General features: G+C 41.2%; 2 protein-coding genes across 2 annotated transcripts; one reads left to right on the top strand and one right to left on the bottom strand.

Moving 5' to 3' along the window:
- The first annotated feature begins 2945 nt into the window (after nt 1-2945).
- On the top strand, nt 2946-6732 carry LOC136421183 (uncharacterized). The gene is made up of 4 exons (XM_066408351.1): nt 2946-3088; nt 3925-4269; nt 4441-4547; nt 4806-6732. The coding sequence occupies exons 2-4, from the start codon at nt 4218-4220 to the stop codon at nt 6201-6203; spliced, it is 1557 nt and encodes a 518-aa protein (XP_066264448.1). The 5' UTR covers nt 2946-3088; nt 3925-4217; the 3' UTR covers nt 6204-6732.
- LOC136421185 (uncharacterized) lies at nt 6214-10967 on the bottom strand. Its single transcript, XM_066408354.1, has 4 exons — nt 10804-10967; nt 9911-9977; nt 8534-8684; nt 6214-8274 (listed from the first exon to the last, which is right to left on the bottom strand). Coding segments are annotated over exons 2-4 (1407 nt in total). The 5' UTR covers nt 9913-9977; nt 10804-10967; the 3' UTR covers nt 6214-7020.
- Nucleotides 10968-12701: the final 1734 nt, after the last annotated feature.

Below are 12701 nucleotides of genomic sequence, written 5' to 3'. Positions count from 1 at the left end.
GACTACATTTAGTTAAATTTATGCACGTTATCGCTGATGATCAATGCAACGAAAATGAAGTACAGAGTATTGGAATTCAAGCAACCAGCAAAGTTTGATGGTTCGTACACATTTAGACCTTGGCGTTTGGTTGAATAACTTTCCATTGTCAGTGGGTGGTTGTCCTTTTTGAAAATTAACTTTTGATGAAATATGTATTTTTGAAAAAAGATTAGCCTGAGCCTAACCAATTTCTGATCACAAACGTCCTAAGTTTGCAATCTTAAAGACAAAGCTTGTACTATAAAATCACCCAATAAATTCGGCTAACGTAAACTACCAGGGTCAGTCTGCTACTGACTGCCGTGGTGTTCACATGGGTGGAGGCCTGGCTACTGGAGACAGTGACCACCACCCAAGATACTCTAAAAAAACTTTTGAAATTTAGAGATAACAGGTAATGAATTGATGTATGATTATACATGAAGAAGTTATCTTTATGTAACCGAGAATATAAAATTATATAAATGACAACACTGGCTAAAATACCATGCTCTGTTTGGTAGTATAGGTAAAGACATTGGCTGGCAGTTCATGTGCAGTTCTGCCTTACAAGTTCCACAGAGCTCCAGTCTATATAACTGGCTTTTAGACTACCATGTAGGTACCACAGCTGCAAGTCATACTTGTAGACACACAACTATCAGACATTTGAATTCAACTGTGAGGAGGGCATTTCCAAGTTGCAATTATATGGTTAGACACTTTAAAACAACTTTGACAGGCTGATTTGAGAGTTTTTATTTGAACACAAGGTTGATTTCCTAAAAACTGAAAGTCATTTTGACTATGTAACTTTGTTTAAGTCATTCTGTGTCATTCTGTATGGTTTCATAATGTTACTTCGAAAACCAGTAGAAAAAAATATTTGAATCTTGTTCACCAGTATTATGCTAATATTCTCCTGCCTTTGTTTCAAGCTTGAGTCAGTCTGGGATTTTTATGTGTTTATGTAGTTATGGGGGCCAATCCACCATTCAAACTGCAGCCAGGCCACAGTGGGAAGCACTTCCTGAATTAGTTTATTGGATCTGTCCCCAGGGTTCAGAAAAAGGATTTTTAAGGGCCGTGAAACTACAAGCTATTACAAAATTTATTTGATATGTCAAAAGGATGAACATTTCTTAAATCTCTCCCCCGCCATTTTCGTTGCCCTGATGACAGTGAAAGTAAATGGAGATTTGATAAATAAAGGTTTTGAAGAATCTTTAACAGAATGAATTATGGTGATTATTTCATACAATTCACACATTTATGACAAGCTGATAAGTGCAAGGTGCAAATTAAAGTCAGACGGGATTTATCAAACTAAATAGACTTCAATTATTTTCATTTTAATCTCTACATATAAACTTTTTTGTGTCCCCCTTTCACTAGGTTGTGATTGCTTTTGCTAGCTCCGTTCACTAAGAATTGCTATACATGGTTCACGTTACTTTCGAGAAAGAAAAAAAATCAACTGAAAAAAAATTGACCTCTTTAGAGCTTGGTCTATGGAGCTATCTCTAGCTAGGTATAAAAGTTTTCTTAGGGGTGACGTGAACCATAATCCTGCATTCAAAGAGCGTGGAGCCATTGAAAGTGTATGGAGCCATCCATGGCCATTTAACCCTATCCAGGGGGGGGGGGTAAAAGTGCCCGCGCCAACTTTGACATCGTATAACTGCCGAACGACATATGCTATGACTACCAAACATGGTGACTTTTCTTGAAATTTGGTTGGCAACAATATTATGATAATAGTATAAGTTTATCATTTTCGTGTTGCCATGGCAACGGGTTTATGAAAGGCATTTTCGGCAAATATCACTGATTTTTTTAAAACAACGATATGTCTTAGGTTTTCTTGCTCAACCACACTAGTCTTCCTACATGAATAGCATCACATGTAATCATATGTACCTCTCATGATTTAATGAAAGAGAGGCCAGAGACGCCGTGGTGAAGGCTTACTTAACTTTTGCAACTTTGTCACGGAATCCTTTGGATTCGAAGTGATGATATTCCCATTATAAAGTCAAGAATAACACGAATCCAGTTTAGGACGCTGCGACGCCGCCAGCGTGCCGTTGGTCAAGTGAGAGGGGGGCTTAACTAACGGACTCACCTTTGATTGATTGCCGACTTAATATTCACCCGTCCACTGCAGGAGAAGTACTGGGCACGTCTTCGTGACAAAATGATCGCAAGTTGTATTCTCTTCACTACATGTCAACAGAGAAACACCTGCGCACTAAATAATCCAGACTGTAACAAGCTTCAAGGATTAAAAGCTTATAATTCAATCAACTAGAGTGCAACGTGGAGAGGCCGTGTACATTGTGTGAACCAGGCGAGGAAGAATGGGCTTTTTCATCTCTATACAGTGGTAATTGATTGAGTTATAGCGAGGTCTGTAAGCTTGTTTTCGACGCAGGTAGCATATGCAGATGGTCCGCAGGAATACGGAAATAGCAAAGATAATTAATATACAAGAAGCTTTTAAAAACTAAGAAAGTATAGTACAGATTACATCGATTTCCAATTTAACCCTATCCAGACCGGGTCATTTTTTTTTTGCAATTCTTTTATAAACAGAATCCAAAATAATAAGGGAAAATCCATTTTATTCCCTTTTTGACGTCTTGAATTCTGAATTCTCAAGACGACAACATGTTGAAAATAAAGCTGTTTTGGGTGAATTTTAGACACTAAGGCCTTTTTGTCTAAAATTTTGATTCACAGAGATTTTCGATTAGATTTTCTATGCCGGAACGAGGGGACTCCCCTCTTTAAGGTAGACACAAAGGTAATCCTAGGCCGGCACTCAGCGCAACTAAAGTGTACCACGGTTTGTCCATGCCATTCTCACCAAATACCTCATTTGAATATGGTGATTGGGCAATAGACCTCATTCCAGATACTGAGTTGTATTCTCGCGAGAGCACATTCTTGGCGTGAACGTACGTGAGTTTGCACCAAAGCGAGGCTGCCGGTGCGAGTCGAAATGGAACCTCCGGACGACACAATGGCATCTGATGGAGCCCAGAGAGACATGCCATCTTCCACGGTGAGTTGTGCTACTCCAGGGTAAAATTTTGCCAGAAAAACGCCTGTCACGGGTAGATGATGTTGTTGTGGGCATCTGGGACTGATTTCGGTCGATAGAAATGTATATTTCTGTCCATTTTGTACAGTTCAGAACGGGCGACATTGACGCGCATTTGTTTCACTTTGTTTACATGCTACGAAATGAACCAAGCGTCGCAATAAAGCTGATTTAGCCCGTGAAATACCCCAAAAGAAACGTGAAAATATTGGACTGAGGTCCTTGTGGCCAGAAATGTGTGGAAAACTTGTCGATTTCTCCGTAGATTTATCGATCACAACAGCGAATGTCGGGCCAACGTACGTACTACGTCCGAGTCGTGCAGCGGGGGAGGGGGGCGTACTGTATCTTCGTGTTATTTTAACGTCCGCCGTTTCTCTGCTCAATGTTACCGAGATTGAACGCTGCTAAAACAAAACATTATCGGGCTGAGATCCTGTTGGGCAGAAATTTAACAAATTTTTGACGTTTGCTTCGAAGATTCATCGATTGCAACATCAATAATATGACATAGGTCATGACGTATTTGGGGAGGGGGGCGTGTGCATATTCTCGTGTTATTTCTAACGCCCTCCGCCTTTTATCGACGGGGATTTTTCAATGTTTCCAGGCTAGAGCGCTACAAGAGCATAATGATATTGGGCTGAGATCCTGTTCGGCAAATCCTGTTCAGAAATTGAACAAAATTTTGGAAGTTGCTATTTGGTTTGAAGGGGTTCTTCAACTTCTTGTTCTCTTTTTTTTCAAATAGAATAGATGTACACGTGTGTGTAACATGTTGTGTTTTCCCTTTTCAGACAAACAATACGTGCCCAGGGAGGAAAAGGAAACACAAGCCTGGGGGGAAAAGGAAACACAGATCTGGAAAATACTGCAAGGCCTATGGGTGTAACAGTTCTTCATATATAACTGTAGATGGGGAGTCGGTTCTGTCAGGAATTACCTTCTTTTATGTACCAAAAAAGGTGCTTGAAGACAAAAAAAGTCAAAGTATTGGGCTTCTCTAGTGAAAAGGGAGCTTGGCAAGGACAATTTTACCCTCACAAAGGACTCTGTGTTTTGTGAAAAGCATTTCAAGGAGGCTGACATTATGAGGCGCTCAAGTATGGGCATTCGGCTGCAGACCCCAAAGCTCAGGGAAGGTAAGTTAAGTTTATAACTATGTGCCATTGGTTTCTTTGCATGTTAATTTTGTCAAAGTTATTCTGAACTTGATGCTCTGCTTTCACTTTGTACAAATCATGTTCTTTTAAGTCCGTCGTTGCCAACAAAATGTCATTGTTAATGAACATTTCCACGTTGCATGATTTCAGGTGCAGCACCTGTCCTTCATTCATGGGTAAAGCAGACACCAGAAAGACCAGCTCCAAAGGAGAGATGTTGTCCTCCCCCCAAGAAAAGGGCACATGCACATAATAAGGTAAAGGATGCACGTCAACTGTACATAGTTTGAATTTTATGTCCTTTTTTTCCTTAAGTTGTTGATAGCTATAGGGTGTATCAGTAATATCTGTATCATGTATTTTTTTGAATGTTAATATATTTGAGTTGCTGTGGTATATCATTCCTTTCATGGTACATAATGGTGTGGTATATCATTCCTTCATGGTGAACATTTCTCTGATATGCTATTTTCTCTGACAAGTAATGCACTCAAACATTTTTACTTATTAAACAGATTGATGAACCTGAGCTTCACATCTCCATGGACACCACAGCCAGCAGTTCTAGTCCTGATGTGGACTACAACATGGATGCGACCATATCACAACCTGACCTGGATGGCTCTGCGACATTATCTCCATCTGCAGCAGTATCCCCATCACCGACAGGATCCCCATCTTCCACCCCCACTAAAGTCAGTGTTGCAACACAGACATCCAGGATATCAGTGACAACATCCACACAAACATCTAGGACGGCAGTAACTATAACCACTCAGACCACAACTGACTTTGCTGAATGTGACCATGAATACACATTTGTTAGAGACAACTCCCAGACTCTTGAGTCCTATAAGGACTATGTATTTATGATAGAGACCAAGCTTCAGGTTGTTGAAGAGAAGTGTAAACAGCTTGAAAAATCTGTGAATGACTTAACAGCTCAAGTGAAAGAATTGCAGGCACACAAGTTCTCTCCTAATACCTATAAGGATGATAACGACGCAATAAGGTTCTATACTGGTTTGCCAAGTTTCACCACATTTATGGCTTTGTATACATACCTAGCACCCAAAGCAATGCACCTGCAGTACCGGAGAAGTTCTAGCACAGTACAAGATTCTAAGCCATACCAAAGGCCAGGAAGACGCAAACCAGGGCCTAAAAGGAAGTGCACGTTGTTGGATGAGTTTTTTTTGGTTTTAGTTCGGTTAAAAGTGGGGCTTTTCCACAAAGACTTGGCTGTCAGATTTGGATTGTCAGAAAGTTCAGTTTCTCGTATAGTTGCCACTTGGATCAACTTTCTGTATGTCGAGATTCCTGCTTTGTTTCCCTTTCCATCACAAACAGCTATAAGGGCAGCCATGCCAGTACAATTCTCCAAATATCCAACGACCAGAATAATCATAGACTGCACTGAAATTTTCATTGAAGCCCCATCTGCCATGCTGGCTCAGTCCCAAACATGGAGCAGCTATAAACACCACAATACATGGAAATCACTTGTGGGGATTACCCCAAATGGCCTCATCACTTTTGTTTCCAAGTTGTGGACAGGCAGGGTATCAGATAAAGCTATCACCAAGGATTCTGGCCTTTTAGATAAGTTAGAAGCAGGTGACAATGTCATGGCGGATCGAGGGTTTGAAATAGCAGACATCCTACCACAGGGCGTTACACTAAACATCCCACCGTTTAAGGGTAGTAGAGATGCATTGTCCCCGTCTGAAGTGCAGGAGACAATGGACATTGCATCTGTACGCATCCATGTGGAAAGAGCTATTGGAAGGATCAAGAACTTCCATATTTTAGATGGTGTAATGCCTATCACATTGTTTCCACATGCAGATCAGGTGTTCACTGTATGTGCCTACCTGACAAACTTTTCACCACCACTTGTAAAGAACGACTGAAGATATAATGTTGCATCAAATGGCATTGTATTTCCATTGTTGTGATAGTTATGAGAATTAATATATTAATTATTAATTAAATAATATATTAATTATCATATATTAATATATATTGTATTGTTTTTTCATGAACTGTCAGTGTTCATAATACAGATATACATGTAGATGTAACTGATATGCTTTTGTGAAATGGTAAACCCATGTACATACATGCTCTAGTATTAAAAGTAAACAGATGGAAAACTAGAACGTTCACTTCACGTAGTTCATTATGAAGTAATGAACAATGTTAACATAACTAAACAAACAATGAACACATGTCTTCTTAGTCTTAGAGAGCTTTACTTAAGTGCAATTTTCCAGTATGATGTACTGTTGATGTAACACTGTATTCCTACTATGATGTTACACTGTCTTCTGGATTTACTGAATGAAAATGGAAAATTAGCAGCTAGTTGTAGTTGTAATTGACATACTTTTGTGATCTGACTGACATGTATGTATCAATAAACAGTTACTATATATTTTACATTGTATCATGTGTGCAAGATACAATCCATCAAAAAGCCAACAATACTTCAACCTTAAACTACATATAGTCCATTATGAATAAACGGGACCAAGTAAGTGATACAGAAATAGGCAGATGCGGTACCCAATGCTACAGTCAAATTTCCCAGCCGGGCAGCCTTTACAAAAATCTCCAAAGTACAAAATATTGTCTAAGAACATAACTTGTGCATAATCATTATACATTTTAATATTTCGTCTCCACAAACAATCCGTCTGGGCCCCAGATGGGAAATGTGATCCTAGCTTAAGAAGGTTTCCATCCCGCAGTGTTGTTCATACCATACAACTTCTTCCCACGTTTCACTCTTCTAGTCAACAGCTCTGGGAGCAAAGCAGTCTTAAAGAAATGATCAAGCTTTGGGAGGTTTCTCTGCTGCCACTCCACGTCAACAAAAATTCGCTCACGAAAGATGTTACCTGGTCCGAAGTAAACCACAAAATCGACCCATACAAGATCACAACAGTACATCTGACCCTGTACTTGATCGTAATACTTATGACTCTTCTTCAGAGTGACACAGCTGTCTACCTGTTTCAAGAAGAACTTACTGTCCTGACTGGCTTCTTGTACGGACATGCCCTGCTTTGAGGAAGGACACTTGACTTCCAGGCCTCCGATGGTTTGACCATCTTGACGAACCAATCCGTCCACTGAGGCACCAAGCCAAGGTCTCTCTAAGGACAAAATGAGTCCAGTCTCAACACAGTGTGCGCCAGGGTGTTCTTCTTGAATGAGGTTAACATATTCCTCTACTGCAGCAGCCTCATTACGGTTCCCATATTCAGTTGCTGCAGTAGAGAAGCTGTTGTACAGCATGGCCTTTATTTTGTTGGATGGCTCCACAGTACAGGTAATGGCAGACTTAAAGTTTGATGCTGTCAGTTTTTCCTTTCTTTTTTCTTTCCAAGCAGTGCTGCTAGACTGTCCTCTTGTTTCCTCTTCTATGTTGATCTGTTCTTCTTTTGTGTGTTTTGCTGTCTTCATGTAGGTGTCCATCATATGTATAAACGATCTGGTAGAAAAGTCATAGTGATCGTTAAAAGGAAGGTCTGGTAGATGTGAGTCATGGTCACTGGGGTCTGTAGGGGCTGGCCTGGCGTCCCCACTTTCTGCCCGGCATGCATCTGAAGGTGTTGGGTTTCCACTGGCGTCCCCACTTTCTCCCCGGCATGCATCTGAAGGTGTTGGGCTTCTGCTGGCGTCCCCACTTTCTGCCCGGCATGCATCTGAAGGTGTTGGGTTTCCGCTGGCGTCCCCACTTTCTGCCCGGCATGCATCTGAAGGTGTTGGGTTTCCGCTGCATCCTTCCCCATACAGATGGAACATTGATTCAGGCTGATCAGCTTGTAATGTCCTCTTGAAAATAGCCAGAGCTGTCACGTCCACCTCCCTCTGGTGAGGTGCCCTCGGGTCGTAGTGACTGGTTTGGAGAAACTTAGTCTCCTTGCCATAGCGAATCTTGCCCAATCTTACGCCAGTTATTGGCTGGGCTTCAACCTTTAAAAAAATGGCAGTGCATTAGGATGGTAGTAGCACCTTTTTTGGCAACTTCTAGCTAGCAGCTTCTGTGTTATCTATAGATCACATCTCAAGAGGAAATAGGTAAAATTTTATAACTCTTAATGATCTTTACTATATAGTAAACATCTATTGGTAATAGTTCACAAACACAACAAGATTAACAAGTACTCGGCGAAGATAACAACCAATGTGTTCCTATTATATGTAATGGTGCTATACCCAGATGAGTGCTAACCTTATCATTACGAGGGACATTCCAGGTAGACGACTTTGACGTACACGACACAGGTGTAGGCTGCTCCTTCAGGTCGGTTTTGTTGAAGGCTTCGATGGCGAATAACAGGCCACCAATGTGGTTGCACTTCCCAAGTCCACCAGGGCATGTCCTGTAGTAAGAATAGAATATTCACCGTATTAGCACAAAACAGACTAATTTCTGTAGTAATCTCAACTGACAGTTTCAACAAACCATGAGCCCAACATGGAATCTGTAAAAGAAAATTTAATCAAAGTATACCCCTAAAGCAGAGAAATTATCAAATTATTTTCCATCCTGTGATTATGACTAACAAGCATTGCATAAATCACAACAGGTTCTGGAACGAGCATTGGTTTTTGTGGTATCAACATATTTTTATTCTGAAAAAAAAGAGAAGAAATAATAGTCAGCAGATCAACTTATCAAGGAAGAGTAGCAAGTGTAACAAAAGCCAACAGGGCTTGTAGAAATAAATTTATCAGTAGAGGTGCTGAGACAGAATATTGATATTTTGTGACTCATCATCTTCAAAGTCTAGATGTGAGTTAGTTGGTCTTATTGTCAATGTCAGTAGGTAGTGGAACAAAAGCCAACCGGGCTTGTAACACAAATAGATTTTTCAGTCACCCTGCCGGACATGAGCATGCTGCTTTGTGCACCTGGCTGTTCACAAAGGCGATGATGGGAGTGTACTTCTTTCGCTTCATGCTTGGAAGCACATTAGCCTTCACATACACTATGTTGTGCTTCTTTGCAATCATGATGCTTTTCACGTTACCCTCCTTGTAAAACTGGTAGGACCTAATTTTTTTGTAGGAGGTGGTTAACAGTGTTGTGTGATTGAATTTCTTTGTTTGAATGATCAAGTAGTTATACAGAGCTGCGAAGTTAAAGTCTGGCAGTTGTCTCAGATCATTTGTCCATACTGATCGGCTTGTTTCCTGCTGGAGGGATGAGACATCAGCGCTGACTTCGGGTTGAGTATCTGTGGCTGGGGGGTTACTATGACCTGACTTGAGACCATCAATGTGGCAAAACGCCCTTTCCACCAAATCGGATTTCCGCCCACTTACACCAAGGGAAAGGCTCCTAAGGAGGTCTTTTAACTCCTTAACTTTTAGGGACATTAGGTCTTCCATCGTGGACAGTCTCCTGTTGCCAAAATGTAGACCTGAAGATAAAATAGAAGTTTGATCTGACATTGCTTTATCATCTTCATCCAAGCTGTATGTGACTCACTAGTAAGCATGGATGGAAAAATATTTATCATGATGATTACTAATGAAAAAAAAAACTGCCATGAAATAAGAAATATCAAGTCTGTAAAGGTATAATAGAAATCTAATAACTTACATGGGGGGTCCTCAGTACCACCTTCCCCTGCCACATTGTCTTGGTCAGGTTGGTGTGATGTCTGGATCTAAATAAAAGAGATCAAAGTCCAGTTGTTACAGAAGAAAAGAAAAAAAATCTGTGCCCTTTCCCATTCACAAATGGAGCAACATTGACTATCCAAATAGCAACTTCCAAAATTTTGTTCAATTTCTGCCGAACAGGATCTCAGCCCAATATCATTATGCTCTTGTAGCGCTCTAGCCTGGAAACATTGAAAAATCCCCGTCGATAAAAGGCGGAGGGCGTTAGAAATAACACGAGAATATGCACACGCCCCCCTCCCCAAATACGTCATGACCTATGTCATATTATTGATGTTGCAATCGATGAATCTTCGAAGCAAACGTCAAAAATTTGTTAAATTTCTGCCCAACAGGATCTCAGCCCGATAATGTATTGTTTTAGCAGCGTTCAATCTCGGTAACATTGAGCAGAGAAACGGCGGACGTTAAAATAACACGAAGATATAGTACGCCCCCCTCCCCCGCTGCACGACTCGGACGTAGTACGTACGTTGGCCCGACATTCGCTGTTGTGATCGATAAATCTACGGAGAAATCGACAAGTTTTCCACACATTTCTGGCCACAAGGACCTCAGTCCAATATTTTCACGTTTCTTTTGGGGTATTTCACGGGCTAAATCAGCTTTATTGCGACGCTTGGTTCATTTCGTAGCATGTAAACAAAGTGAAACAAATGCGCGTCAATGTCGCCCGTTCTGAACTGTACAAAATGGACAGAAATATACATTTCTATCGACCGAAATCAGTCCCAGATGCCCACAACAACATCATCTACCCGTGACAGGCGTTTTTCTGGCAAAATTTTACACTGGAGTAGCACAACTCACCGTGGAAGATGGCATGTCTCTCTGGGCTCCATCAGATGCCATTGTGTCGTCCGGAGGTTCCATTTCGACTCGCACCGGCAGCCTCGCTTTGGTGCAAACTCACGCACGTTCACGCCAAGAATGTGCTCTCGCGAGAATACAACTCAGTATCTGGAATGAGGTCTATTTAGTATTGTAATCAACCAAGTCCGAGCCTGTGGCTTGTAAATATGCAGTAGTTTGAGTGCTGTGCACCGCCCTCCGGTCCAGCCCCTATTCTGCATCCGAATCGCGCGCTAATTTCTCCTGGTGAGATGATTGGTGCACCTCCCGGGACACTGTTTCCAAGATGGCCGAACAAACAGTCAAAGGAAATGACAAGACCCTGAGCTAAATTGCAGTAAAATCCACACAAGTTATATCGGCAATATGAACTGTGTACATGTGCGTGTTTCATATCTTTCAGAAAGACATATAAAAGGAAATGACAGTTGAAAATACAACGGATGGCCATTTGTATAGTTCATGAACACAGTGACAGCAGACAGCCCAATACACATCTGCCTGTAGCTTGTCTGGGGATATCATCATATAGCTATAATGCATGCCATCTGTACAGGGACCATGTCAATAATGTTTCATTTTATTCTTTATCACAAACAAGCTTCCCCATCCACAGATGTTTCACAAATATTACACTGGGACGCATTAAAAGCCCTTTATACTCAGTACTTAGTAATTATAAGAAGGTAGCGAAAACGTATTACATGTACCATGGACCATGTCCATGAGAAATCCCTCTAAAATCAGCGCTTGGGTCGAACCAAGTTCCTTTGTTTCAAAATGCGTGACAGTGTTTTTATCATAAACATCAAGGTAAATCTGATTGAAGAAACATTTTTGCTTGTTTTCGTTGTTTATTCTTAGTGTAGATTGATTTGATTCGACCACCTATAACTATTTTATGCCTGATAGTTTAGACAGAAGGCGTCCAGTAAATCACAATAGATATTGGAGATAACAAATTGGCTGCTCTTGTGTTCTGTGAGAGCGATTTTGGATCAGCCTGATCTTGCCATAATTGTTTTACATAGCCATACTGATTAATGACGTACATTATAGTGAAGACAAAACTCCGACCGACGTAGTCTGATGACGTGTTTACAAAACCTTCAGAGGTGCAAGTAACATTCCGCGCGGTATTAAACTTTAAAGGGTCTATTAACCCTTCAAACATTACAAAAAGATAATATGACAGTCCACTAAGGATCACTAAGAAATACAGGTCGCAAACACCCTGCAGCTGTGTACTCATTTATATAATAGCGGACTAACTTCTCCGGCATATCCGTCTATCTCATGATAAAGGACAATAAAGTATATCTCCGTTCAAGTTTTAAGGTTCAGCGACATGTGGAGCGTGCTAGAGTGTAAGATTATGAGACCTTAGTACGTCTCCAAGCAGAGGTTGGTGGGGAGGATTATCATATACCCCGTTTTACGTCCGCTCTCCCCCACAGATTGCGGAAATAGGGACAAGGGAGGGACATATTTCTCCTCATCTTGTCCTTTGAGCCTGAGACATTGAACAGAGAGGACGAAAAACGGGATATAACTAAAAGGTCACAATCTTCCCCACCAACCTCTGCTTGGAGAGAATAGACCCACATCTGCTGTGTGTTATATATATCCTCTGGTCCGCCTGGAGATAAGATCAGCCGGGCCGGCAGCACTTAACTCCCACAGGGGCCAGTTTGAGAACAAGCAGTGTGACACACAGGCCAGGCACAGTTCAGTTTGGAGTTCTAAAGTCAAGTCAGACGTGTTTTGGGGCTCAGATGTAATAACCATTCCCGTCAATATTACACTTCAACTACCGCGAGACTTATGCATGGTGAAGTATCCGTGGTCTGTCTGCT

The sequence above is a fragment of the Branchiostoma lanceolatum genome, chromosome 15 (genome assembly GCF_035083965.1).
Source record: "Branchiostoma lanceolatum isolate klBraLanc5 chromosome 15, klBraLanc5.hap2, whole genome shotgun sequence".
NCBI lineage: Eukaryota > Metazoa > Chordata > Leptocardii > Amphioxiformes > Branchiostomatidae > Branchiostoma > Branchiostoma lanceolatum.
This window is presented reverse-complemented; position numbering and strand designations above follow the sequence as displayed.